A 27978-nucleotide genomic window follows, 5' to 3' on the forward strand; every position below is an offset into this window, starting at 1 on the left:
GGAGATTTCAAGGTTATCTACTTAGGGGCGAAATAGAGTTAAACTTGCTCTATGTGCCCCATATTATTATTTCCTGATTAGTGGACAATATAAAACATGCTGGAGAATTTCGTTATTTTATACTTGCAGGGGTTTCTTGTTAAATTCCTGCACTTTTCTTCATAAAACTTCAAAGAAATTTCAGGATTTGCACCAATTAGCAAAAAAAAAAAAAAATCAACTAAAAATACACAATTGTATGAATATGACTATCTCGCTATTAACATAAGAAAAAACAACTCGTGATTAAATGAAATGCGGTGTAGTTTGCAGTGGTTGCTATGAGCTTAGAAAAGTAGGAATTTTGGATGTTAAAATAATCTTGTTATAATGTTCAACTAATATCAGTATTAAATTTAATGTCCCAATACAATTCTAAGCCTTGAAAACTAAGAAAACTTGTTAGAAAATCAGAACACAAAATACATCTACATTGCAAAAATTTCATAACTTTAATACTTTCATACAACATGAAGAGTACATAAATAAGCCTAAAAACAATTTTATTAGTATGTTACAATCATAAATTGAATCATTTTTTTTGAAAATTTTCAATTTTGCATTAATTCAAAAAATTAAATTTTAAAAATATTTCATTGAGTCACTAACTGTAAGAGAAAAAAAAAAAAAAAACGAGGTCTGAACTTTGAAATCTAAATTGGAAGATGAGCAATAATGATTATGGAATTGGTCCACAAAATTAAAGCAAAATATTTTGTGTGTGTGTGTGAAGTCAAGCAAAAGGTTCTATTTTTAAAAATTTTATTTATTACATGAAAGAAGAGTATATGTTAAACTGTGTAATTGCATTGAATGTAGGACGCAGCCAAGAGAAGACTCAAAACGTTTCAAAAATGTGTTTTTGAAATTTTTAATGGTCTTTTTTTCATACTGAGTTTACACCACGATTTGCATTTTATGCTTTAGATGCCAAATACATAATTTTCAAAGATTAAAATGAAGATCTATGGAATGTTTAAGGAAATTACATAGTTTTGATTATTAAAACATAAAATTGACTATACAATGGCATCAATGATACTAAAAAATTGTTTATTTGGAAATATATAACAGAATACTATGATTACACATTTGAACCAGTCAAACATAGTGCTGGATATATAAAAACAAGTGATTTTACAAACAAAACATTTTAACATCAATAATCTTTTTTTTTTTTCACTTTCAACAGAACAGAATGTAAAAAAAATAAATCCTGTCCATATAATATTGCGTTAAAATTGAACACAGAGGAGGCAGGCAAGTTTTCAAAATAAGAGAAATTGACATTTTATTGCCGTAATTGGTTTGATACATTTGCTGTATTTTTTATCATCATGCAAAATTAAAGTAAACGATGTGATGGTCTAAACTATACTGTCATTTTAACAAAACTGAATATAATCACTTAACAAATAATAACTACTGAAAGTATGCTTTTAAGAACAATTATTTGCAAAAAAAATTTCCACGACACTATAACAGAACATTGTTCAGCAATTAAGCGACAATGCCATATTTAAAAAAATCGTTCATGCTGTCCAACTGAGATTACAAGCTTTCATATATTCAGTTATAAGATAGTGTGTGGGCATGTTCCTTATTGTTCTTTAACTAATTTCTAAAATAAGAATATGCCAACACACAATTTGCTATGAAAGAATCAGTCTCAGTATACCTTTAGAACATTTTGCCAATGGCCAAAACTTCAGATAAGTGTTATATATATATACAAATTGTCCAATGTACATTACTTTTGAATTTTTTCAAATGAGTAGAGTGGTAGCCAGTTTGCTGCCTGAATTTCACCCATCCTATGATTTACAGCACCCCCCAGACTGCTGTTGGTTCTCGCTCAAGTCTACACCTCTCCTGCCATCACTTGCTCCTCCGTTGCCTGCAGTTTGGTCACTTTTGGGTAATTTTTTAGCTGGAAAAAAAAAAAAAAAAAAAAAAAAACCAGGAGATTTTACTAGAGGTATATAGGTGATTCACCATTGACATATCCTCACTACAGAATTATTAAATTATGTTTTTAAATAACATGAATACTTTAAAGTGAAATGGGGATTTTTTTCAGATATAAGCAAATTGGAAGTAGCAAGAAAAATATACTGCAAAGGAAAAACTAAATAATAAGGAGTGAATTTGCTTAAAGTTTCATACATTCTCCAGTCTCTACCAGCAAAGTAGCTACAAAAATTTAATTACTAAAATCCGAAAAAAAAAGGAAATAAATATATATAGTGAAAATACAATATAAATTAAATAAGTATAGGGTAGCACATGTTAAAATAACTTCAAACATTAAAAACGATTGAAATAATTTCAAGATGCAAAAGGATTGAAATCTACTGCAATTTTCGGAAAAGCACGTGCTTCATTGAACATGCAAAGTGGAAAGCTTCTGAAAAATTAATTTTTACTAAATGAGTTATTAATTGGAAAAATTCTTATTCCCCGACATTGGCCGACTAGAAAAGGGCGCCATCTATTGAGAAGAAAGTGAAACTTTTTGATGATTGACTGAAAAAACTGCAAAAACGGAAGAAAATCTTAAAAAACGGGAGTCTCCCGTTAAAAACAGTAGAGTTGTCAAGTATGAAACAGCAGTGCTTGCACACACACACACACACACATGGATAAAAAAAAAATAATATTCTTTCCCTCGGATAATCACACAAAAAATGTTTTAAAAAAATGTAACAGAAGAAAACTCAGAAATCCCATTAAAACAGACTTCAACGGATCTCAAATTTTGCTCGCTATGACGGGATTTTCACTGTAATGGAAATGGAATGTAGACTGAATATTTGTTTCGTTCAAACAGATATTTCGTTGTATTGGTATTTGTTATAATGGAATTTCACAGTCTATCTATCAGTTGCCACTGAAAGCAAAAAATTGCTTGCCAAATAATGGCACAAAATTGATTTCTGTCAACAGCAGCAACAGTATGCAAACTGAGCCAAAAGATCTGAATTTAGCAGAGACTCAATTGAAATATGCATTATGTGTTTTCAGACATTGATGAATATCAGTGGCACAAGGGGAGGGTCCAGGAGGTCTGGACCCATTTCATCACCCTTGAATAAGTTTGATGGACTATAATCCAATGCATGTAGTACGTAAAATAATTCCAAGCAAAGGTTACATTAATTTCAGATTTATTAACTAAAATAAAAATATTTTCTCTCTTTCATCCCTTACAAAATCAAACTGTATGTGAACATAAATTGTTTTATAAAGATGTTGCTTCTTTTTTTTAATTTTTAACTAACTGAAAAAAGTAAATGCATGTACAGTCGACACTTGTTACAACAATTCGTTACAATGTATTGCAAGTTATTTAGTCAATTATTAAAATGCAAGAATGATATCAAATTTATGGTTCGTTTTAAAAGACAAAAAAAAAAAAAAGTAATAAAATAAAATCTTTGATTTTTTTTATTTAATTCTTTCTCTTTTTTAAAATTTTAAAATTAAACACCCTATTTATAAAATTTAATAATTTAAAATAATTACACATTAAATAAAAATAATACATTCAGAGACAAAATACATTGAAAATAACAGAGTGAAATCAGTTACAGTAGAGTCTCGAAAATACGAGTCTCAAAAGTAAGAGGTTCCGCTTAATTCATGGTGCTTTGTTGGTATTTTTAAGGTAAACATTTGAAAGACAAAAAATTTTTAGTCTGAAAATCAAAAAACTGCTATGTAGAATTTCCGTAAAAACATACAAAAAGGTAATGAACAGCTCTTTTGGAATATCCAATTGCAATTAAAAAGCGAAGTGTGACTACTTGACGCTTTAGGAATTGGAATCATATGTACAAAATCAGGGGCAGATACTAGACATGAGACGGGCTCGGGCTCTAGAACCTAAAATAGGTTTCGGGCTGGGACTCTAGCTAAGATATTCAATCGTCAATCTCCAAACAAATTCAAAGCAAATAAACATTTTCCTACTGTGAGGAAATGAAAGGATCATTTAAATCAGTTCAATCGAATGAGAAGATTTAACCAAAAGAAAAAAATAAAAATAATTTGAATTTTGTCATCTTGAATTCAAATTATGTTTTTCGCAATCACGAGTGTGTGTGTATATGTAAGCGTGTGTTTGTGTGTGGAGGGTATGTGTGTGTGTAGGCATGTGTGTTTGTGTGCAGGCATGAGTGTGTGGGTAGTTGTGTGTATGTGTGTGTTTGGGTATGTGTGTGTAGGCATGTGTTTGTGTCTGTGTGCAGGCATGAGTGTGTGGGTAGTTGTGTGTATGTGAGTGTGTGTATGTGTTTGTGTATGTGTGTAGGTGTATATGTGTGTAGGTGCGTGTATGTATGCGTGTAAGTGTAGGATATTGACGAAACCTGGAGACTGTTTTCGCTAGAGGTGCAGCATCGTGAGGACCAGGTCGACGCTGATGCTGTGGAGGGTGGTGGTGGGAAAAATGATAGGACATCAAAAACAGTCAAGTGAAAGCAATAAGCAATCGTGATTGCTCAAAAAAACAGAAAATAAATTAACGCTTATTTATAATATGTTTTTTTTGTGATTACTATTGCAATATCTCATACAATAATGCATTTGAAGTGGAGCATTGAGAAAATTTAGAAACTTCTGTTAATGAAGAACATGATTTGACATAAAATTTTTCATCAACAGAGAGATCATGTCAAACTGTAGAAGGTTCGGCTTTTGATACAAGAAAGTGTCCTTCGAGCTCGAATTTTAGTCCGAGACAATATCAGCCGGGTTCTCAAAAAGGAGCCTGAACTCATCTCTAGCGGATACAGACTACCATTTTAGGGAGGGGGGGGGGTCATGCTGAAAAATGATCCCCCCAAACTAACCATAGTTAGGGGCACAAACATTTTTTTTTAAATTCTTGGGTGTCAATAAAAAGAGCACGAAATCGGTCTCAGGAATAGGGCTTCTGATAGGCATAAACGTAGCAAATTAATTTCATATCAATGAATGAAGAAATTTCAAAAATTTACTTTCAAAACTAATGAATTGAACAAACAAGGGTAATCTTTTACATTTTATGCATGCAGTGTTTGAACTAAATGTGGACGGATATTATTGTCGACGGTTAGGGGGGGGGGGCATGACCCACATGACCCTTCTCTTGTATCTGCCACTGTACGAAATTTTATCCTTCTATGACAAATTTTTTTGTATTATGTGAGGTACATACGTACGCTCATACAACACAGATGAAATGTCACGATAAAACTTGTGCAAAATTTATTTGAGGACGATCAAAGGGCATTTTTTGGTTGCCTGCATGTTTAGACACAAGTACATTCAGACAAAAAAAAAAGAAAAAAAATAATCAAAACTCACGTAGGGTTTATTAAAATATAAATTTATGATGAAATTTGAGTGATAAATTTTTCGAGGAGACAATGTTTCCTTTTCATAGCGTGAGAAGTAAACAGTACACGTCCTTACTTAAGCCAAAGAATTTTTCGGATAATCCAAGTTTTCAGCAATCCGAGACAACGCAAGCCCCAATTAAAATGAACTTTCAAGATGCTACTGTATTTTTAAAACTAGATATTGATTTTTTTTAGATGTTTCTTTTATTTGATTGAAATTTTTTCCATGTATTTTCTTTTTTGTATGTATTGTCGTTGTCTTGGTATTTGTTGTAATGGAATTTCACTGTCTATCTATCAGTTGCCACTGAAAGCAAAAAATTGCTTGCCAAATAATGGCACAAAATTGATTTCTGTCAACAGCAGTAACAGTATGCAAACTGAGCCAAAAGATCTGAATTCAGCAGAGACTCAATTGAAATATGCATTATGCGTTTTCAGACATTGATGAATATCAGTGGCACACAAGGGGAGGGTCCAGGAGGTCTGGACCCATTTCATCACCCTTGAATAAGTTTGATGGACTATAATCCAATGCATGTAGTACGTAAAATAATTCCAAGCAAAGGTTACATTAATTTCAGATTTATTAACTAAAATAAAAATATTTTCTCTTTCATCCCTTACAAAATCAAACTGTATGTGAACATAAATTGTTTTATAATGATGTTGCTTCTTTTTTTTAATTTTTAACTAACTGAAAAAAGTAAATGCATGTACAGTCGACACTTGTTACAACAATTCGTTACAATGTATTGCAAGTTATTTAGTCAATTATTAAAATGCAAGAATGATCTCAAATTTATGGTTCGTTTTAAAAGACAATAAAAAAAAAGTAATAAAATAAAATCTTTGATTTTTTTATTTAATTCTTTCTCTTTTTTAAAATTTTAAAATTAAACACCCTATTTATAAAATTTAATAATTTAAAATAATTACACATTAAATAAAAATAATACATTCAGAGACAAAATACATTGAAAATAACAGAGTGAAATCAGTTACAGTAGAGTCTCGAAAATACGAGTCTCAAAAGTAAGAGGTTCCGCTTAATTCATGGTGCTTTGTTGGTATTTTTAAGGTAAACATTTGAAAGACAAAAAATTTTTAGTCTGAAAATCAAAAAACTGCTATGTAGAATTTCCGTAAAAACATACAAAAAGGTAATGAACAGCTCTTTTGGAATATCCAATTGCAATTAAAAAGCGAAGTGTGAAACTTGACGCTTTACAGGGTGGCGACAGGAACTGTGAAAAAAAGTTCCCTGACTTTTCCCTGATTAAGTTCACCAAATTTCCCTGATTTACGTTACCAATGATAATGGTTTTCTTTCTTTGCTTTACTTGATATCCATTGTATGTTTGTATAAAATGCAGTATTTTAAACGTTTTAAGTTATGTAAAATTGTTGAACTAAAGATATATTTTAAAAAGATGCTACTTTTTTTTAAATAAAATGGTTAAAAAAAAAAAAGACAATTGGGGGGGGTGGGATGACCTACAAAACAGTATGCTTAATTTTTATACAATGGAAAGATTATAGAAAATTAAAAAAAAAAAAACTTTACTTCCAGAAACCACTTAGCATAAGAAGTTAAGAATTTATTCTTGAAAATTAACTAATTGACATATTTATGCAAAACAGATGAAACCATTTGACAACCATTCATAGGGAGCTTTTCTCTAATCAAGAACATAGGTTTTAATGAATGAATACAGCATTTTAACAATAAAAAAATAAAGATATTTTCTTAAGTACACAAGTAGATTGCTTTTGTAACAAACAACTTTAAAATGCAAGGGGGAAAAAAAGGGAAAAAAAGCAATTAGTTAATTTCAAAATATATAAAAGAAGAATACAACTTGGTTATAAAATTAAAGAATCACTAAAGTCTGAAGAAAAGAAAACCTTTATAATCTGCGGTGACAACAAATAGTATAACGGCAAAAAACAAAGTTTTTTTAATTGAAAGTTCAATTTTAGCAATTAAATTAGAAACGCGAAGAAGTAATAACTTTTAAGCTTTTATAGTATTAATTCAAAAACCAAAGATTTCTTCTTGAAATCGTGATTATAGTACGCTAATTACTTCGAGACAATGGAATAAAGGCAAAGGAGCTAAGGCATAATTGAAGGCTTCCTCTTTGCCTGTATGTTTGTTTATTTTACGTAGCATTGAAAACATAAAAGGAAATTTCAAGCTAGGTAAAATAAACAACCTAACAGACACAAAAGCAATCTTAGGAAGTTCATCCTGTGGTTAATAAGTAAGATTCAATACTTTGACGTTCAGGAAAAGAGATGCACAAATATGCGGCAGTGTATAATCGCACCTCAATAATTTTCCTCTTTTTTTTGAACAGATAATTGGCGGAAAATGCGTAAGGAATTAAAAGTACTTAATTTTGTAAAGCAAAAAAAAAAAATGTTTTTCTTCAAAAAATCAATTTTCCCTGATTTTTTGTTATTTTTTCCAAATTCCCTGATATTTCCCTGACTTTTCCCTGATCTCCCTGATCTGTCGCCACCCTGCTTTAGGAATTGGAATCATATGTACAAAATCAGGGGCAGATACTAGACATGAGACGGGCTCGGGCTCTAGAACCTAAAATAGGTTTCGGGCTGGGACTCTAGCTAAGATATTCAATCGTCAATCTCCAAACAAATTCAAAGCAAATAAACATTTTCCTACTGTGAGGAAATGAAAGGATCATTTAAATCAGTTCAATCGAATGAGAAGATTTAACCAAAAGAAAAAAATAAAAATTAATTTGAATTTTGTCATCTTGAATTCAAATTATGTTTTTCGCAATCACGAGTGTGTGTATATGTAAGCGTGTGTTTGTGTGTGGAGGGTATGTGTGTGTGTAGGCATGTGTGTTTGTGTGCAGGCATGAGTGTGTTGGTAGTTGTGTGTATGTGTGTGTTTGGGTATGTGTATGTATGTGTAGGCATATGTGTTTGTGTCTGTGTGCAGGCATGAGTGTGTGGGTAGTTGTGTGTATGTGAGTGTATGTGTTTGTGTATGTGTGTAGGTGTATATATGTATATGTGTGTAGGTGCGTGTATGTATGCGTGTAAGTGTAGGATAGTGATGAAACCTGGAGACTGTTTTCGCTAGAGGTGCAGCATCGTGAGGACCCGGTCGACGCTGATGCTGTGGAGGGTGGCGGTGGGAAAAATGATAGGACATCAAAAACAGTCAAGTGAAAGCAATAAGCAATCGTGATTGCTCAAAAAAACAGAAAATAAATTAACGCTTATTTATAATATGTTTTTTTGTGATTACTATTGCAATATCTCATACAATAATGCATTTGAAGTGGAGCATTGAGAAAATTTAGAAACTTCTGTTAATGAAGAACATGATTTGACATAAAATTTTTCATCAACAGAGAGATCATGTCAAACTGTAGAAGGTTCGGCTTTTGATACAAGAAAGTGTCCTTCGAGCTCGAATTTTAGTCCGAGACAATATCAGCCGGGTTCTCAAAAAGGAGCCTGAACTCATCTCTAGCGGATACAGACTACCATTTTAGGGAGGGGGGGGGGGGGTCATGCTGAAAAATGATCCCCCCAAACTAACCATAGTTAGGGGCACAAACATTTTTTTAAAATTCTTGGGTGTCAATAAAAAGAGCACGAAATCGGTCTCAGGAATAGGGCTTCTGATAGGCATAAACGTAGCAAATTAATTTCATATCAATGAATGAAGAAATTTCAAAAATTTACTTTCAAAACTAATGAATTGAACAAACAAGGGTAATCTTTTACATTTTACGCATGCAGTGTTTGAACTAAATGTGGACGGATATTATTGTCGACGGTTAGGGGGGGGGGGCATGACCCACATGACCCTTCTCTTGTATCTGCCACTGTATGAAATTTTATCCTTCTATGACAAATTTTTTTGTATTATGCGAGGTACATACAGGGTTCATACTCAACTTTGAAAATCAAAAGTAAGGAGTTTCCCAGTTCATTTTATTTTTTAAGGACTAGTTTCCTGCTTAAAGATTCCTGTATTTTTTAAAACTTATTTCAGAAAAAATATGTACAACTCTAATATTATTTATTTTTGTTTTCATACAAAACATTGAACGCACAAACATACTACATAAATTTATAGTAAAATATGCATTTACTGCATTTTCTTTGACGTCAGCAGTCTCGGAATCAAATTCAAATACAAGGGGGGGGGGGGGGGAGGTAAATAAAAGAATTTATAGAAGCAAAAAAAAAAAAAAAAAAAACTTGAAAATGGTACTTTAAAAAATCTACAAGATGTTATTTTACAAATAGCTATCTACATAATCGACATAAATTTGAAAAAAAAAATTCGGATGTGGGGAAGAAATTTGTCTAACGAAAAAATCGGATTTCCGGTATTAGCAGACGAATAAATAGCAGAATTTTGGTAAAATTAGGTACAACGTAATCACTCCTATCAGATTGGCGATAGAAAAACATCTTTAAGGCCATGTAGAATAAAAAAATAGGGAGTTTGTAAGGAGATAATAGCAAAAGTCAGGAGATTTAAGGGCCCTTATTTTATTTTCTTAAAAAGCAGGAGTTTATAAGGAGTTTGTAAGGAGCGTACGAACCCTGACATACGTACGCTCATACAACACAGATGAAATGTCACGATAAAACTTGTGCAAAATTTATTTGAGGACGATCAAAGGGTATTTTTTGGTTGCCTGCATGTTTAGACACAAGTACATTCAGACAAAAAAAAAGAAAAAAAAATAATCAAAACTCACGTAGGGTTTATTAAAATATAAATTTATGATGAAATTTGAGTGATGAATTTTTCGAGGAGACAATGTTTCCTTTTCATAGCGTGAGAAGTAAACAGTACACGTCCTTACTTAAGCCAAAGAATTTTTCGGATAATCCAAGTTTTCAGCAATCCGAGACAACGCAAGCCCCAATTAAAATGAACTTTCAAGATGCTACTGTATTTTTAAAACTAGATATTGATTTTTTTAGATGTTTATTTTATTTGATTGAAATTTTTTCCATGTATTTTCTTCTTCGTATAGACATTGTAGAAATTTTTCGCTTTTTAAAACTTTTTGAAAAAATGCAATTCTGAATGTCTATTGTTTGCGTGAGATGTTCATCACTTGTTTAACCATACAGCAACAAATAATTTCCTTTAATCGAAATTATACTTTTACACATAAAACGTTTTAATATCAATTTTTGAGCAGTTAGTCTGCAGAATATTTAAAAAATTGAAACTTAATTTTGTACGTTGTATTGGAATGAAAGATTGCATTTGGACGCTCTAATGGACTATAAAATAGCATTGCATCTATGGAATAGGAAAAATGACTTTGTGCACCGGTCGTTACAACGGAAAGGTTGCAGTAGTAGGAGGTCGTTCTATAGAGCGTTGACTGTATTCTTGTGCTTTCTGGTATTTTAAGTAAGTATATAGTTATCATAAATTAATTTCAAAATTAAATGATGCTAAGTAATTATTCAATATTTTTTAAAAAAAATTCCGGATAATCGATAAATAAGAATGTTTGGATGCCGGTTGGAGTATGACATGAGAATGGTGGACCTTCAATCCTAACCCCCCCCCCCCCCTTGCGGAATTTCTGTGCGCCACTGATGAATATAAAAGGTAGAGTAGCTCATACATGAAAAGAAAAACTTACCAATTGCAAGGAAAATGTCATTGACATTCATAGCTGTCTTCGCAGAAGTTTCCATAAAAAGAAGACCATTTTCATCTGCATAAGCTTGAGCTTCCTAAAAATATAATAAAAATATGACTCTTATACAGTTCTCTATATATGCATGTGATGAATGAATAGTATATTTTGTCGCCTCAGAGCAACAGTAAGATATCTTAGTGTTATTTCTACTATTAGATATCTTAGTGTTGCTCTGAGGCGACAATTTGGATAATGAAGAAAATTTTATAAATACTTTTCATAACTTTAAATCCTGTTCGGTAATACAATCAATTTTAATCTACTTCAAAAAATTAATCTTTTGTAAAATAATTATAAAATTTTTTTTTCCAGAAAGTAAACACAATTATCCCTCGCTAATTCGCATTTTGCGGCTTCACTCTATTGCCTATTTCTGCAACCAGGCTGCTTATTTTTAGTTCTGTAGGTTTCTTTATAGAACTTTAAATTGATTTCCAGGTCTTTGGTGGCCTATGACGAGAGGGGGGGGGGGGGTTAGACAAACTGAAAAAAGAAAGCATTTAAATATAGTGAACACTCTGCTACTAACCAGGTCATTAGAAGAAAAGTATCTCTTGAAAGATGAGCCAAAAGTGAATGAACCAGAACTCCTCCCTATTAATTTGATGCTAACCTGCCCTATTTTAAGTGACCATTTCAAATAGCCTCCCTTAAGAAATGACTGCATAGCGCATTTAATGTCAAATCACCAACGGGTGGAAACGTCCTTTAATGTTGGTCCAATTTTATCAGAATGTTGATAAAGGCCCTTAGGGCCCCTTTTGTGGAATAGTGGCATGTAATGCACGCATGTTTGACAAATATTTGGCTAAGTTTGCACTTTCATTGCTCTGCATCTAAGGTTCTTCACATTTACAAATATGGGTTCCTAGACCAGATTTTTCTTTTTTTCAGAAAATTAAAAAATATTATGATGGATAAAAGCCCCTGAGCAGTAAAAATAATAACAATACCTCATGCTCAACAGCTCTTTTGGCTGCTAAGTCTGCTTTATTTCCAGCTAACGCAATAACAATATTTGGACTTGCTTGACGCTGTAATTCTTTAACCCAAGTTTTAGCCCTGCTAAATGTATCCTAAAATTGAAACAAAATTAGTTACAAAACACTTCAGCTTTTGTAGTAATCACAAACAACCAAAATTAGAGAAATTAATGTTCAAGAAGAGATTTAATGGAAAAACAATCAACTTATGGAAATGCTAAAATAGGGAAACAGTAGTCAAATTCATGTTTTAAGGTTTAAAGCTTTTTTGCTTGGGAAATTTTTCTCAATAAAACTTTTTTTTTTTTTTCGGATAAGTTTGAATCAAGTCCTGTTACTGAAAATTTGCTTTCATACTTAGCATACCTGCCAACATATACTGGGAAAGAATCCAGTAGATGATTGAAAAATTCAGGAGATCATTAAGACAGATCTTTTATTTTTCTTAGTATGCAACTAAATGTTCCTTACATCATATATATTATCCAGAAAAATGATCAAAATCCAGGTATCTTCCAGAAAAAACTAGTAGAGTTTACAGGTATAACTTAGCAAGAGGGATAAAAAGAAAGGTGAAAAACTCTAAAAGCATAATCAGTTAAACATGGTTAGGCACAATGTTAAGTTACACATGGAAAAAGTCAGAAATTTTTTTACATAAAATGTTTTTTTTTTTGTTCATTTTATTGTTATAATACACAGGGTGATAAGCCAGAAACTGACAGATGCACAACATATCACACACCTAACACACAAAGACGATTTTACACAATATTTTAAAAAAGGCTCAAAGCGGTTTTTGAAACTTACGGCCTTAAGCCACCATATATGCGTGTTGCAACGGCAATGCACAAGAGTGCCTTAATTATGAGATTAGAGCAAGATTTCACAGATCCCAGAGTTTTTGTTGCAGGATGCAAATTTTAAACAGTTTTAAACCTTCTTAAAAAACTAAAATGATTTGCAAAATAGAGACATGACCTGGATCTGCCAGTGTCTGGTTTTGTATGTATGACGCAAGTCAGTTATCCTTGTAGCAAAATTGATCTGCCATGTCATATTATTCGCGTTTTTAGCCTACTTTTCCGTAAAAGTAAAAGATCAAATCATGAAAGCATCTTAAAAATACTGCTAAACACAAAAAGTCAATAATAAATAAAATAAAAAATAGAAAGTCGGGTTTTGAGATTGAGAAAATGTGTGTCTATTTGTCCTCCCTAATAACTTTTGAGTGAATAGTCTGATCCGAACAAAGCTTTTTTTTTTTTAATATCTATGCGAAAACGCCTCACTCCCATAGTTTACATTTTGGTTTGAACAATTTGTCATTCAATTTAGAACAGATCAAAAAACTTAACATCAGTGCCTACAGGGAAATTTAAGGCAAATATTAATCCTGTGTGTGAGTTAAAAGATGGATTTGCTTCAAACTTTGTAAGAAAAAGGTCTTGATGAAGAAAATGGAAAAAAGAAAAGACTTGTTTTGATTTGGACAGATTTTTGTTCAATTCTGAACAGTAAAAAAAAAAAAACCTATTGAGAGATGTATAGCAAATATAAATCCTGAACTTAAAACTGGATTTTTTTCAAACAAACTTTCTTGGATAAAGCTCTTGTTGAAGAACCCCATGTATGGAAAATATCTTTTTGATTTGAACAACTTTTTGTTCAATTTCGAACTGTCAGAAAAATTTTACCATTAAGCACCTGCAGGGAAATTAAAAGCAAATATAAATCCCAAACTTAAAAGCAGCAACAAATTTCATTGGAAAAAGCTTTTCAACGAAGCTTAAATCTTCACCTATTAAAGCAATTGTTAAAAAGGTATGATTGACATAATTTGCTGTCTTAGCTAATAAAGAGAATATTAGATACACCAGAAAATCAATGTTTGTGTATGGGAAATTAGACTCTTAGTTCTGGACGGAACTTTTTGCTTTGAATCGCACAGTATATTTAAATTACAATTATTTAGGGTAGAGAAAGATAAATCACAAATACTAAACTCTATGTTTATTTTTTAAATTTAAAACAGCATTTTTGTAAAACTTTTCCCATAATTTTTTGCTCTTGTCTTGGAAAAAATTCATGTTTGTTGGCACAAAAGCAACCTTAAATGTCACAAAGGTCCATACAGAAAAAATATTTTGATGAGATAGAGTTGTTATTACACAAAAGCATTTAAATTAAAAATATAGAAAACTCTGAACTACCTGATTAGTAATATCATATACAACAATCGCTGCTTGAGCACCTCTATAGTACATAGGAGCCAAACTGTGATATCTTTCTTGCCCAGCAGTGTCCCATATTTCAAACTTAACTGTAGTGTCATCCAAGCATACTGTTTGTGTCAGGAATGCAGCTGAAACACAAAAATGAAAACTAATGAAGTACGAAAACATTTTACTGAAGAAAAGGATTTAAAATGTATAAGCAAATATGTGTTTTATCCACAAGCGCAATCTTTCAAATTTATGCATAATTTTTTCCTTCTTTCAGTTCTGAACACATTTCTAAAAGCCAATTCAATAGTACCATCTGGTTTATTTTCAAATAACTTAGCTGTTAGAACATTGGACAGGATATGCAGAAGAAAAACAAGTTAACAGAAAAGAGTTCACAATCACTAGCTACCTACTTGGCAGCAGAATTTAATTTTAAAGAATACACTACTTAGCACAGCACCGCTTGTAACTTTGAAAATATTTAACAATTGACAAGAATTTTTAAAAAAGTGTTTATAAGTTAATCATATTTCTAAAGTGAAGTGCATAATTTCACTCAAAATTTGAACTAGCTGAAACTAGCAAGTTTGCTTGGTCTCAGTTTATTACTCCATATCAAGAACATTGCAGTCCAGCACAGTAAAATATTTAATTCTTAATTCACTCTTATACTAAGCTTTAAAATTTTATTTCACAACTTTAAAAAACTGCTTTAATTTTGAAACAATTTCTGAAAACATATCGTATTGCTCAAAGAAGGTCTCTTTCCTCTTTATTTTGTCAATGAACAAAAGGAAGCTATTCTTCTGAATTCGCTGGAAAAGCAGCAGCAATACCTGTCATCCAAATGTACATAGCCGCACAATATATTTCAGAATAGTCTGTAAACTACTTGACATCTTCTTTTGTATTGATACATTGCCTTTACAATGAGTGAGCAGGTGTCATTTCACACTAGCCCATGTAGAAGAGAACATACGCCCTTCTATTAGTACAGAAAATATTTGTGCTTAGTTGCACAAACCGGGATTTGCATCAAAGAAAGGAAGAATGATCTGGACGGGCCAAAGTTTTCTGATAACAATGTGGCTACTTTTACTTTTCACATCCTTTCTATAGCAAGTCCAACGGATTAGAAAGTCTATTGGGAATAAGAGGGTATTGGAATGCTCATTCTTATCTTGCAGCAGATCAAAAAGATAGTCTTCATTCGCCATTTGGTGTTTTTTACTTTCTGACGGTGAAAATTTACTTAAATTTCAATCTTATTTAAATTTCAATAGGTGTGATAGTACATTCATTAACTAAATTGAAACCATTAGAATATCACGTCAAAGAGAACGAACGCTAATTTACTTGTATATTGAACTTATAACCATTTTTAATGACCTCCGTTATATCGCGCTTTCGGATATATCGCTCTTTTTCTTTGTCCCCCGAAAAGCGAGATATAACGAGAAGTTACTGTATATTGTTGATATCAACTGAAATAAAATAACTTTAAAAGCACACTATAACGCATTGAGACACCTACATCATTAAACTCGATCAAATTCAACGATTTTGGAAAATATTTGATAAATATTTTCAGGAAGGAGGGTTCAATTGTTTCTTTTATTTAATACAATTATCATTAACTAAACGTTTGTGCCAATGAATGGGGAAAAAATTCAGTAGTACTTGTACAAAGACATACCAAAGCATTCTCATATCCCATAGCTAGATAATATAGATGCATTTGTACACAAATACATTTGCTGCTGTGCAGATACATTTGCTGTAGGATATGTGCATCACCTAGTAATTGTGAATTAATATCATATTTGGTAGGTAAACTAATGAAAGAAAGTTTACATTTTGCCCTTATGGATACATTATTGGACCTACCCACTATATATTGATTTCCATACCTGCAGATAGTTTTGTGCTTTGTATTTTTATCTTACTATGCCCATATCATACTGATTTTGTTGTAGTTACTTCTTAGATAGTTCATTTAATATTTTTTAAAACAGCATACCAGCTAAGCTGATTTGAGTTGTTTTCTAACTTTTGCAAGGCACCTTATTTTCTTACTAAATTACAGGCATAATTCAGTGCATTTACTATGAACAGAACTTTCCTGTCACATCTACATACGTTGCACAAGTTTCTACTGCTATATCTTTCATTTTAAATATCATTGCAATAAAATGGAGAGGAATTTAAAAATACACGGGAATCTCACTTATTTGGATCTTTGGATCGAATTTGTAGCCATTTATAATCATACATTATAATTTTAAATTATGATAGGAAGTATGTAACAATGGGTACACCAGACATTCATTTTTTAAAAATTTTGATCTATTAACGAGAGAGAGTGACGTTGGAATTTCTTATTTTACAATATTAACCTACCTCGATTTTTTGATGCTGAGCATGTTACAAAGAACTTCGGAAAGAAAAAATAGGGTAAAAATGTTATACATCTTACAGTCAAATTGCATATATTATGCACTTAGTGCTGAAATACCAACCATGGACAACAGCTAGAGCTACAACCATTAGTTGGAAGCTTCAGCATTTGGCGCTTCGTGCCATCACTACTTACCACCAATTGTACTCTCTTGATATTCATGAAATTGTCCTTTAACAAATCTTAACACTAAACTAGATTTCCCTACAGCAGATTCTCCAAGTAAAACAAGCTTGAACTGACAAATTTTGCCTTGTGACGTGTTGCTAGGTCTTTGAGCTCCACCCCGATTTGCCATCACAGGGTCTAAAGTTGAAATAAAACATGAAAAAAGTTTTAAATGTAAGATACCAAAAAAGAAAGATAAGCATGCTTAAAGATTAGTATTATTTACATTAGATACAAACATTGGACGTCATTCTTTGAAGGGGGGTCCATGAAATTGGGACATGGGGGAGGGATAACAAGAAGAGTACTGCCATGGGAAAGTAAAGGAAAGTAACCAGGAATTTTTCAAATTTAATTTTTTTTGCATTTTGTCATCTATTGTATGTTAGTTTTATTGGTCAAGCTTGCTCATTTGGTTTCCGCTGTACAAAAGCAAGAAAAAAACGTTTAATTTCCACATTTCCCTATTGTTAGCATTGAATCCAAAACTAGTTTCCACAAATATTTCGAAAACTCATTTCTACAGATAACTGCCATTTACCTGCCTATGGCAGAGTAACATGACACATTTTTTCATAAAGTTTCATAAGTTTAACATCATTTATGGACTAGCCCCTCAGTGACAGGAAAATCTTAAAACATAACCATTGCAAGTAAAACTTTTTTCATAAATCGTTATACACAAATTAGTTTATATTCAAACAAATACGTCACACTTGCAATTCACACCTTTTAACTTTCAAAAAAAGAATCAAGGCCACACCCCACCACTCAATCATTGATGTTAAATTTAATACAATGTTTCCAAAAGAAATAAAAATTTATACCAGATGATTGCATAAACAATACCCTATTCATTAAAATGTTTATCCTTATATATTATTTCTGTAGCCTGTTTTTGGTTTCTACGCCAGATTTTCCTCAATTCTTGATTGATTTCTTTGATTTACGCCTTATTTTAAAGCTTATGGTGCTGGCTACTGACGAAAAATAGATCCACCGTCTAAAAATTGTTTTTTTCAGCCAAAAAACCTGTTTTAAAGAACCAGAATGAGGTTTTCGGTTAAACTTATAACTTTAAATTGCGCTATGACCGACGAAGCTGAATAGCTTGATCGGCAGAGCGTTCTCTTCGTAATCCGGAGAATGCGTGTTCGGGCCCACGTCGGGACAATCTGCAACAGAAAATTAGAGAAATGTTGTACATAACACGAACACTTAATTAAGTGAATAACCACTATGAAGGAATATAATAAATGAGAAGGAAACGCTCCTTGCTGATATGAAAACTTGAAGCGACTTTGTGCTAAATTACTTCGGAATTGTACGTTTTTTTTTTAAAGCTTTGGCTCTGGTAAGAGAATTAAAGCATAATGTAAGCGAAAATATAAGTAACAGGTTTAAGATTTCAGACTACAATAGAGCTGTTTTTTGTTCTGAAAAAAATAATAAATCGTATATTGAAATATAAATTCTTCTAATGAGTTTTTGACTCTTTGTACAAATAAAAAAATTACTACCTCAATTTGAAGGGTAAAATATATATTTTTTCTTCTTTTTGCAAAAAAAAAACAAAAAAAACAAAAAAAAACAAATAGCTTATCACATTTTTACTACATTCGAAAAGCTACGCTTAAAAAAGAGCATAGTTCAATTTATTTTGTATTTTAACCGTGCTGTTAAATGATGAACACGTGCTGCCATCTAAGTCATAACGGTTCAAGCAGCCTGCGGTAACAGATTGTAAAAATTTTCAAGAATAAAAAAATGTTTCTTCAATATCTTATCTTATATGTTATTCCCTTCTCATTTTAAAATGTATCAGGCTGGCTAATGAAGAAAAATGAACTTACAGTCGAAAAATCAAGTTTTCGAAAACTTCCCTTGCTGTTTCAAAACCTTGATGCTGCCTGTAGTTCTTATGCATTTTCTAAAAGCAAAGTTCTAATGCAGTTTTCCACTTTTTACGTCGCTTTCAGAAAAAAAAAAAAAAAAAAAGCCTGTGTGTGTGTGTGTTCATATTTTAATAAAGCTTAAAAGCACTGGACTTAGTTGTTCGGTTAAATTGATAAGTTTTTTTTGGTAGAGCGTTCGGCTATAAACTATCTGAACTTTGGGCAAGTTTGGGCTGTCCGAAAGAATATCAAATTTATATTAGTATTCCACATTACATGTACGCATAACATACAAACGTAATAAAATAAATGCAGTGGGAATGCTACTTGGTGTTTCGATTCCTTTATGGGCAGTTCTCAAAAGGTGGGAGCAAACACAGACCTCAACTTTGAAGCTTCAACGCCAAATAACTTTCATTTTAATTAACTCAAAAATTTTTGAGTTAAATTATAATACTGTATAGAGACAAGAATTGACATAAATTATGGAAAAAATGCTCTTTAAATGTCCTTAAAAAAATATTTTCTTTGCTAAAAGGCGCAATTTTGGACATACCAAAACGTTAACTGAGCAAATGTACCATTAAAGAAAAAATTTTTAAAATTATTTCCATACGTTTCAAAAAAAAATTAAAGGTATGAATCTTACACTGAATAATTTTTTGTTAATATTTTACACAAATAACAAAAGTAAAGACAGATTACTCACTTTGTAAACGATTTTAGAAAATAGTAAGTTTGAAATTTGATGCATGTCCAAAATTTACGATCTTTACAATGCTATTTTTTGAGAACTAAGTATACGATGTTTTCATTTTAAAGGTGTTTATCGAGCCTCGGAATCAATTTTTAATTGTTTAAAAGTGTTTTCATAAGCTTTTATGCAGTATCTTAGAAGAAAAATAATTTTTTTTAAACGTACATGTGAGATGTCCAAATGGCGTTACGATCTTGAAGCCGATAATTCTGTCCATTTATTCATAATTTTTGATGGTCTACTGTCTTCTAACCTCAATAAAAAACGTTATTATAATGTTATCTTCTTTAATCCATTGGTATTCTGCATAATTAATATGTTACACATTGAACAATACATAAATTACAGTAGAAACATGGCTGCTTATGATCGAACCGAAAGCCATTTTGCGCTAAAATCGCCAAGCAAACCTCCGTTGGCGACAACACAGTATACGATAAGCTAAAGGTTACCAGAGGGGAATTCCAATTTGACAAATGTAGTTTATCGTCAGCTGTACCAGTTTTGGCGACTTTATCACCTGCGCTAGCAATTTTTTTTTTTTTTTTTCCCCGCTTTTATTATTTTAGAATTCTTTTTCTCTTCTTTCTTTTGGAAACATAATTTAACGATCTCCAAATGGAAATACGAATTTCTTTCTTCAATAATTTTTTTAGACATCATTTTAATTCTTATGACATTAGAAAAAATATTCATTATTAAAACTGATGTCACATTTTACAATTGTATTATTTTTAATTTGAAGCTTTTTTTTAACCTTGCATAAATTTCTTCAAAATCATTCCAAAACTTTATTAAATGTAAGGAGCAGCATGTATAGCCATTCAAGTATTTCATTAATATCCTCTTTATTATTAAATTGCAAAATTTAAAAAGTAGTAAATAAAATTTTCATTGGAAAAGTTAAAAATCAGATTAACAATTGTCAAAAATGGTGAAACTTACGTTATGATGATGTCCAAAATCCGTTACCTACAGGAAAAAAATGTCCAAAATCTGTTACCTACAGATTGCTGATTTAATTTGCTAATTAACAATTTTTACAAATACCTGCTGTCTTTTCATGTTCATATATTGTGTTCTAGGTATGCATACTATAGAATAAAATCAAAATTGATGTCAAATTCGAAAATTTTTGAAATTGCTCAAAGTTAACTTTTTTGTTCCCACCTTTTGAGAACTGCCCTTATGCAGGCTACAGTTATCATTCGGATAAGTTGACTGTTAATCAAAGAGTGTTCTTCCTGTTTTTTAAACTTTGACTACATCCAGACCACTCAGCATAATGTAAGCATAAAAAAGTATTAGATTTACCTAAAGGAAATCCTTTTTGTGCAGAAAAACATTTTCATTGTATGCTGAAATGTAGATGTTTCTAATAGCAGTGTTCGACCTTTTGTACAAATGAAAAAATACTACGCCAATTTAAAACTACGAGTTTCACCCAGTAAACCTTTAATTTTTTATTCGTGCGAATAAGATATAAAGCTTTAAAATTATTATCAACTTCATTAGCAAGAAATCATTTTCTACTCCTCTGCTTTCTGCTGAAAAAAAAAATATTTTGTCTATGTTCGAAAAATTACACTTAAAAAACGGACTCAGTTCAACTGGTTTTGGTTTTGAATTTTAAGTGTTCGATTAAAAGAGAAACATGTGCGAGCATTTGAGCCGTAACTCATAAAGCAACCTTCTATGTGAATAGTTCAAAGATAAAAGCACTAATTTATTACTTCTCTAGAATCTTCGTTTCAATCGCTACGTGAGATCTTCGTCATTCTTTAATTAAATTCCATGCTTTTCGAATAATTTTAAATCGCATCATGCTGGTTAATGACAAAACATAGAAACATGATCTTATTATTATTTTTATTATTATTTTTTTTTTTGGCAAAAAGCTTTTTTGCTATTTTTTACTACGCATTCCTTCAATGAATAGCTTTCGAAATGGAAGGCGCAATTGCTACGTTCGTTGGGGTGTCGGGCTGTTAATCAGAATGGCGCCAATTCGAATCCGTGCCAATAAATATCTCTTCAATATTTCTTTTTTTTCCCGTCAGATGCTCACATGGGCAGGACTGTATTTGCCACAACCTGTTTTTTTACATGCACAATTATTGCTTTTTCATGAGTCACTACTCAGCCACACTTTTAATGATATTTATGTTTGAATTGAAAATATGTACGACCAAAATGTGAGCGATGATTAAATTATCACAACGTTGTATTTAAGGAGGTTTTGTTACTGATGTCTTTAAAATACATGCCTTCTCTTTTGGGCTTACTTTTTTTTCGGTTCTTCTTCATAATGTTCTTCCTTTGAAATTCTTAAAGAGCGAAATGCCTTATGAAACGATTCGAAGCACAGTGCGGAGTTCCGCACGGGTCGACTAGTATAATTTATTTTATTTCTCTTACAATCAATCACCCACAATTCTTTCCTCTACAAAAGTTTTGTTTTAGGGACTCCCTTTTAACTACTTAACACGTTCCATCCTGATCAAACACAAATTGGTCAATGCCCGATGCTTGTAATCCATACAAATAAAATAACGAGTATATGTATGTTCCCAATTGAAATCCAGTTAACGTCGGATCTTAACCAAATTTAGCAGTGAGGTACTTGGTCACCCGAGATAAAACTTTGGAGGGTTTCGAAATGCCAAAAAAGTACTGAACCGTTCAAGTTTTAATTTTAGGGCCCTAAAATGGCATTAAATGGCTCTTTCTACCCGAAATAATTATCCGATTTTCTTCATTCAGGTCCCACCCAAAAGAAGATGAAAAATACCACTAGAATTGTTTTAAACCTTTGAATTAAAGAAAAAAAACGAGACTTAATTTTCAGGAAAAAAATAAAAAGCATTTTAAAGCCTAAAACGGAACAGCATTTTCACATCGGAAAATTATCGTTTGTGCGATCTCATTTTAAATTAGAATGAATAAAACCATTGAGAAGGTTGCCACTTTTTTCTGAATTGTGACTAAATAAAATTTTGTTTTTGTTTTGAGGTGATAATTTCCCCTTTTGACTATTATTTGACGAATTGTCTTTAGCTTTTTACTTTCTTCTATATCTAATATATAGAAGAAAGTATTGGATTCGTGCAAATTTTCGAATTTCGAAGGATTCGAACGTTTTGAGGTGTGCTGAGTTCATTTCGACTATTTTTGGAAAATGTCTGTCTGTGTGTGTGTGTGTATGTATGTATGTGTGTGTGTATGTATGTGTGTGTGTGTGTGTATGTATGTATGTATGTGTGTGTGTGTCACGTCTGTGTGTGACCAGTTTTTTGTGGCCGCTCTACAGCAAAAACTACCGCATGAAATCAAACGAAATTTGGTACACATATGTGCCCGTATGTGAACTTGTGCCCATTGGTTTTTGGCGCGAATTCCTCCAAGGGGGGTGGAGCAATGGGACGTTTTTTGAGTTACGTGTGCTTACTATTCCTCAGGAAGTAACTGGCGGAATCAAACAAAATTTGGTCCATATGTTGCCATTAACAGGAACAGGTGCTGATTCAATTTTGGTGTCAATAACTCAAACGGGGGTTGAGCTATAGAACGTTTTTTTGTCGTCAATTGTGACTGCTGTATCTCAAGAAATAATGAACGGAATGAAAGAAAAATTTATCGGCAAGTAGCCTTTAGTGGGTATAAAAGCGGATTTTATTTTGGTGTCAACAGCTAAAAAGGGGGTAGCGCAATCGCCCGTTCTTTTTTTCCATTGTGAGTGCCCTATCTCAAGAAGTAATGCTACGTTCTGGTTGAAATTAGGAATATATGTGAATCCATATGTAAACAGGCTTTGGTTCAATTTTGGCGCCAATCGCGCCAAGAGGTGCTGATTTATTTTTATTATCATAATTTTTTCAGCGAATAAAAATAGCTTTATTAATGCAACAATAAGAAAGATAAATCGTAATAGATTGTCGTCTGCATATTTCTCGTGATTTTAATTGTATGGAAATGATCGGAAATATTATCTCAATGATTTAAAATTTTTAACTGTTGCCATCTTATGTTTGTTAACAAATAAAATATTTGTAATTAATTCAAGCAAGGCTTTTAAAATAACTTTCAATTTTCGCTCTTTGCTTTGCTTTTGCAATAATTCAGACATTGGGATGGTCATCAAGTTTTTGCATGTGTAATTCTCTTTTTGTTGGGAATATTGCTTCCTCGTCAAGCATGGGGAGGGATCAGAAAAAAAAAAAGAAAAATATAGAAGAAAGTTTCGTGATGGCCACAACATACTAGTTTTTATTTGTAATGCTAGTTTTTACTGATGTATACTCAGTAAAACTCAGCATTGAGAGCTGGAGCTTTCTATCCGATGTTTTTACTTTGTTTACTGTTTGTAACTATTGACTTTTTTGGCAGTCGTGAAAGAGATCTAGATCCTCATCACTTTTGCCACTAAACTTGAGCTGGCACATACTAGCTTATGAGAATTGACAACAGACACCTGTCTCTTGCTAATAATTTTGATAAAACAAAAATTTGCTGAAAAAATGTCAAAACTGTCAGCAAACTTTGAAAATTTTCTGAGAACGGTATTAGTCTATATTATCAGGCTTTAGAGACGAGCACTGATGTGTTGGCATTTGTCTACAATTCCATATTACATTAACTATACCAGAAATATTAACTGGAGATGTTATATCAGTTATATGCATTTTTAAAACTTAAAATAATTCAAACAAAAATGAAATTTAGGCTGCAGTTTAGCATTTTACTATTTGACACATGACACTCTTAAACAGCAAGGAATTTTGATTTACTAAATGATATCATTGATATACTTACGTTCTGTGTGTATACATTTAGTTTTATGGAGAAAAGTAGAGAATACTTTGATTGCAGAGAAAAATTAAATTATCTTACAGCTTGCACTATCAAAGTTAGCGTTTTCATGTGGGATACTGAAATTAAATATTATAGATTTCTGAATGAATTATTATACGAATGAAATTTCGAAACTTTCCTAAACCTCCTAGTGTTTCTACGATCGCTCCAATCTCTGCTCTTGATAAAATTTTGAATTCCACTTTTGCTTTCATATAGTGCATGCCATATACAAGGGCCTACTAATGCTTCAGAGCACTATCTGTTATTTTCCTTAAGCAGCAGCAAATTTTTAAACTGCCGCCTTTACCATTCTTTGTTTTAGTTTTTATGGCAAGTTTCAATGCAACTCCACCCACTGAAATAGGGTAAATACCTCCCTCCCAGATCCCGCTCTGATACTGAGGATAAGCATAGGACTATAATTCATTTGTGCAAATACAGTGCCCGTCGCCTATCAAAATCATTATTAGTCTCGAGGACATGTGATTTTATAAAGCGACTGATTTTATAAACCAGCATAAGCTTAAACAAAAAAGAGGTTTCAAAGTTTAAATACTCTAAAAAGATGAATTACTACATTTATATTGTATTAAGTGTTTTAAAACACAATTGATACTTTAAACAAACATAGGTATATTTTTTCATTTACACAGTCTTATAAAGTTTGCCCCATTTATTTTTGATAAACAGAATTTGAAAATTAAGATGAGACATCGCTTGAAAGTTTGTAAAAGTTGTTATAGAATTCAAAATTACCTCTTCTTTGTTCTAAAGTGCATCTTTAGACATCAAGCACTTTCTTGACATCAATCGAGGAGGGCAAATTTGGCGCGGCGGTTTCCTTATCTTCCGAGATCGATTTCTTTTGGTGCAACGCAACTTTAGAATTTATTATGTCTGTTGCAATGTTTAAAACATTATAATATTGCAACATGTTAATGTTGAGGTATTTAACTGTCATAAAATAAATTAAAGTTCAATGTTACATTTTAATAATTGGCTTTTTTCAATTTTCAACTTATAGGCTTTAAAAGCTTCATTTCACAAACCAGCCATAATGATTTTGTTAAAGGATGACTTTAATATGTTTTCCTATTGTAATGAGTGTGTACTTCTAGATTTGATTTAAAAAAGCGGCTGATTTTATAATCCAATGATTTTATAGGTGGCGGTTACTGTAGACAAAAAAAAAAAAAATATATATGGAAAATATATGGATTTTTCAAAAGAGGAAAAATATAGATTCCAAGCATACTATATTACCAAGCAGGCGACAAAATTACTACCTTGGTACATATTATAGAGAAAAGACAACATGCTAAAATATTATTTCTATTTTCCAAGATACAGGGGGCAATTGGCCCCCTGATTGCCCAAATGACGGACCTCCATATTACAGTTTAGCTCATTCCCACTACACCAATGATTAATAGAAAATACTCAGGTGGAAAACATTACAGCCTAACATAAATGCGTCATGACTTTATTATTAGCTATCTTTAGAAACAGAGCTGTTCAATGAGTGGAACCAAAAAGTAACAGCTCACTGACTATGACCTATAAATCTTACAAGGGAGAAAGGAGATCATATTTGTTATGAATTAATGTTCAATACATGCATGCATGCAAATATTTATTTACATTTAAAAACGGGCTGGTTTAGGTTCATGACAAAATAAATATCTGCAAGTATACAAGCTTAATGTATCAGAAAACTCGTGTTTAGTTCATGAAAGAGAAAAATTACAGTATTATTAAACTCATGAATGCATTTTTGTTCAATACTTTTAACATGAAATGCAATCAAAAGGAAATTTTTTGCATTAGAGCTTTGCAAATTTATATTTGATACTTGTCGTGATACAATTAATGTCGTCCACAATTCATACAACCCTAGCAAAGCCAACAGTAAAAAATATTAAATTATGCAACTGCTACATCACATACCGAATAACTGAAATGTGTTTTTTCAAACAGGATAATCAATTTCAATTGCAACTTTAAAAACACAACTGGTTTGTTTCTAGAGCTACGAATTTCAGACGTTTAAAGGCCCTAATATTGCGAAACACTGTGTACCTGTAAGTTCGGACTTTGGTAAGGTCCAAATAATTTAGCGAAATTTAGACATCAGGTTAATTGAAAATTTTCATGGGCAAAATTTACCACATCAGCAGTTTTTAACATGCAAAACTTCAAATTGTGACTGAATGTAGAGCAGCAAATTTTGAATCACCCAGTAATTCAATTAGCTGGAACAATATAATTCAGGCTAATTTCGAATATACGAGAATATTCAGACTAAGAGTTACCACAAGAAATTTATTTGTGATTCACTGCATTTAAAAAAAAAATCAAATTAATAAATATTAGGCTTAATGAAGGAGGTATTTAACGCGTAGTAACACAGAATTGCACATTCATGAGTTTACACATTATTTACACACTTCGATCGGGACAAATTTAAAATTTCATTGCTGTAAGTTTAGGAATTTCAAGGTAAAGAAAGAAAATGAATGTTAAAATACATTTAAAATGTGGTTTAACCCTAATCCAGTAAGGTGGTACATGAAATGAATTTACTAACCTGTATTATAGGACTAGGAAGAAGTATTAAACAACGCACAAGCTTTTAAATCCAAAAATACACTTTCAGATGTTATAAAAACGTATCCAAAGTCTGTTTAATGAATTTTTTCACATATATAATCTACGTCATTTGCAGGAAAGTCGTAAGCTGAGAGTTTAGACATGAACCACCCTCAGCTCAATAATACCACATTACATGAAATCGTAATTCTGACTCCGCCATTACGCCAGCATTATAAAGCAATATATACATTTATAAAATCCTTGTATAAGTATAATGCTTCCTTTTATGTAATTCAGCTTATTTAATATTTTTTCTAATAGGTTATTATTGAAAGTTTACTTACTTTTCACTGCAAGAGATAATTAAAAAAATGCGCACTATATTTCTGTATTTTCTGCGGCGCTACAGAAATCAGCTGTGTTTTTATTGTAGAAGTGTCATGCAAATTATTATTTAATGGTAAATTGTGTTACATAAATATTTGTATCAAAAGCTACTAAACGAGATGCAAGGTTTTGAAAATTATTGCGCGTGAAGTAATTTCTTGAATTTTTAGCGGTTATTTCAAACTGAAGTTTCGAAACTCGATATTTAAGATTGATGATTTAGAAAGAATTTAAAATAAATGTTGCAGCTGGTTATCAAATAAGTTTCGTAAATTATTTTTAAACGTTATACTATTTTAACTAACATATTTATGGAGAAACAGCATTACAGTTCAGAAGTAATTAATGTTGTTTTTTGTTTCTTGCTGTATTCACTTTATCGTTGTTACAAAGCTTCGTAGGACAAAGGAAAATTTATTATCACGTTTGGCATTTTAATGCTTATGCATATTTTCCTCGCCTATATTTGAAATAGCACCATGAATAGCACCTTTATCGAAT

General features: G+C 31.7%; 1 protein-coding gene across 2 annotated transcripts; it reads right to left on the reverse strand.

Moving 5' to 3' along the window:
• Positions 1 to 894: 894 nt before the first annotated feature.
• LOC129226663 (ras-related protein Rab-5B-like) lies at positions 895 to 27454 on the reverse strand. Of its 2 annotated transcripts, none has more exons than XM_054861303.1 (6): positions 27435 to 27454; positions 16960 to 17130; positions 14352 to 14503; positions 12109 to 12231; positions 11096 to 11189; positions 895 to 1969 (listed from the first exon to the last, which is right to left on the reverse strand). In XM_054861303.1, the coding sequence occupies exons 2-6, from the start codon at positions 17120 to 17122 to the stop codon at positions 1854 to 1856; spliced, it is 648 nt and encodes a 215-aa protein (XP_054717278.1). In that variant the 5' UTR covers positions 17123 to 17130; positions 27435 to 27454; the 3' UTR covers positions 895 to 1853. The 2 variants fall into 2 exon arrangements, with proteins under 2 accessions (XP_054717278.1, XP_054717270.1); XM_054861295.1 differs by lacking the exon at positions 27435 to 27454 and adding an exon at positions 27086 to 27301.
• Positions 27455 to 27978: the final 524 nt, after the last annotated feature.

This window comes from Uloborus diversus, chromosome 1 (genome assembly GCF_026930045.1).
Source record: "Uloborus diversus isolate 005 chromosome 1, Udiv.v.3.1, whole genome shotgun sequence".
NCBI classification, from domain to species: Eukaryota; Metazoa; Arthropoda; class Arachnida; order Araneae; family Uloboridae; genus Uloborus; species Uloborus diversus.